The sequence below is a fragment of the Sorghum bicolor genome, unplaced genomic scaffold (genome assembly GCF_000003195.3).
Source record: "Sorghum bicolor cultivar BTx623 unplaced genomic scaffold, Sorghum_bicolor_NCBIv3 super_2853, whole genome shotgun sequence".
Taxonomy (NCBI): Eukaryota; Viridiplantae; Streptophyta; class Magnoliopsida; order Poales; family Poaceae; genus Sorghum; species Sorghum bicolor.
Window position 1 is genome coordinate 1 of NW_018397104.1, and position 1,681 is coordinate 1,681.

At 40.3% G+C, this 1,681-nt stretch overlaps 1 protein-coding gene across 1 annotated transcript; it reads left to right on the forward strand.

The window, feature by feature from the left end:
* Positions 1-33: 33 nt before the first annotated feature.
* Positions 34-1,384, forward strand: LOC8155492 (LEAF RUST 10 DISEASE-RESISTANCE LOCUS RECEPTOR-LIKE PROTEIN KINASE-like 2.1; the record flags this gene model as incomplete). Its single annotated transcript, XM_021450692.1, is given in 3 exon segments — positions 34-177; positions 179-990; positions 1,079-1,384. Coding segments are annotated over 3 exon segments (1,068 nt in total), but the record flags the coding sequence as incomplete, so codon positions are not given.
* Between the last annotated feature and the right edge of the window lie 297 nt (positions 1,385-1,681).

The window sequence follows — 1,681 nt, forward strand, 5'->3', positions numbered from 1 at the left end:
TTCTCATTGGTAAAATGACTATCAGTGAAAAACAAAAGGAACATTGAGGTCTTAATATCATCGCATGGATCACTAGCTCCAAAAAGATACAAGTACTCGGAAGCAACAAAAATAACATCTTCTATAAATAATAATAAGCTTGGAGAAGGTGGTTATGGTGTTGTTTTCAAAGTGAAGACTAAATGATGGTCGCCTAGTTGCAGTGAAATTCTTGCATGACTCCAAAGCAAAGGGGGAGGAATTTGTGAATGAGGTTATGAGCATTGGCAGGACCACACATGTGAACATTGTTAGCTTATATGGGTTTTGTTTGGAGGGGTCAAAACAAGCTCTTATATATGAGTACATGGCCAATGGTTCTTTGGATAAGTACATTTACTCAGAGAACCCTAAAGAAATTTTAGGATGGGAAATGCTTTATGCAATAGCAATTGGGATTGCTCGTGGACTAGAATATTTGCACCATAGCTGTAACACACGTATTGTCCATTTTGACATCAAGCCTCAAAATATCCTTCTTGATCACGATTTTTGCCCCAAGATTGCTGATTTTGGTTTAGCTAAATTGTGTCGTACCAAGGAGAGCAAGCTTTCAGTGACTGGTGCTAGGGGAACAATTGGATTTATAGCTCCTGAAGTGCATTCACGAACATTTGGAGTGGCTTCGACAAAATCAGATGTTTATAGTTATGGAATGTTGTTGCTAGAGATGGTCGGGGGCAGGAAAAATGTAAAAGTAATGGTTGAAAAGTCAAGTCAGAAATATTTTCCAGATTGGATCTATGATCACTATGCTCAAAATGATGGGTTAGTAGCTTGTGAAGTTGCACAGGAAGATGAGGAAATTGCAAGAAAAATGATTTTGATTGGCCTGTGGTGCATACAGATATTACCTATGCATCGCCCTACAATAACCAAAGTTTTAGAAATGTTCGAAAGTGGCTCAGATGAATTGGAGATGCCATCGAAGCAAAACTTCAGTCAAGTGCTGTAAGATAATTTTTTACTACTCACTTATGTACCTGTCCGCCATTTTCATCTTGATACATTCAACTACTTTCCTTTTTTTCTTTTTCAGCGAAGACCTAGCTTACAATATGAATGCAGAAAGCACAAGTCCCAGCAGTACTACGACAATACAAGCTTATAGTGACACGCTAAAGGCCAAAGAGATAAGCCTTACAAATTAAAAAAATAATAATACGACGCTTACCCACGCTTTGGTATATGGGCATCTACTGCAAAGTAAGCTATACCATCAATATTAGGCATTAATTTTTTCATAGCCTCACAACATATTCCTACAGTAGCCTGGTATGTGTACTTACATACAGGGATATTGTTTATAGAGGTAGGTGTACATGTATATTATAGATGTCTACGTAATAATGTATAATTCTCAAAAAAAAATCCATACCTGCAGTGCAGGAGTATCTGTGTACAGGGAGTCAAGAGTGCTCTCTGCATATGCGTGGCTTTCTGTGTTGATGGCACGTACCGAGCGCTTTGGTGGGCTAGGCCTGTTACCAATTGGGGCAACAACACCTTGGCCTGGCCCTAGGCATTCGGTCCGTTGTATGCGGTGGCCGGTGGAGGAGGCCAGCATTCCCCCGTGCGCGATAGATGGTTGTCCCGCCGTACTATTCCTCACGCACACTTCGCTACAAGAATTTTTGCAGGC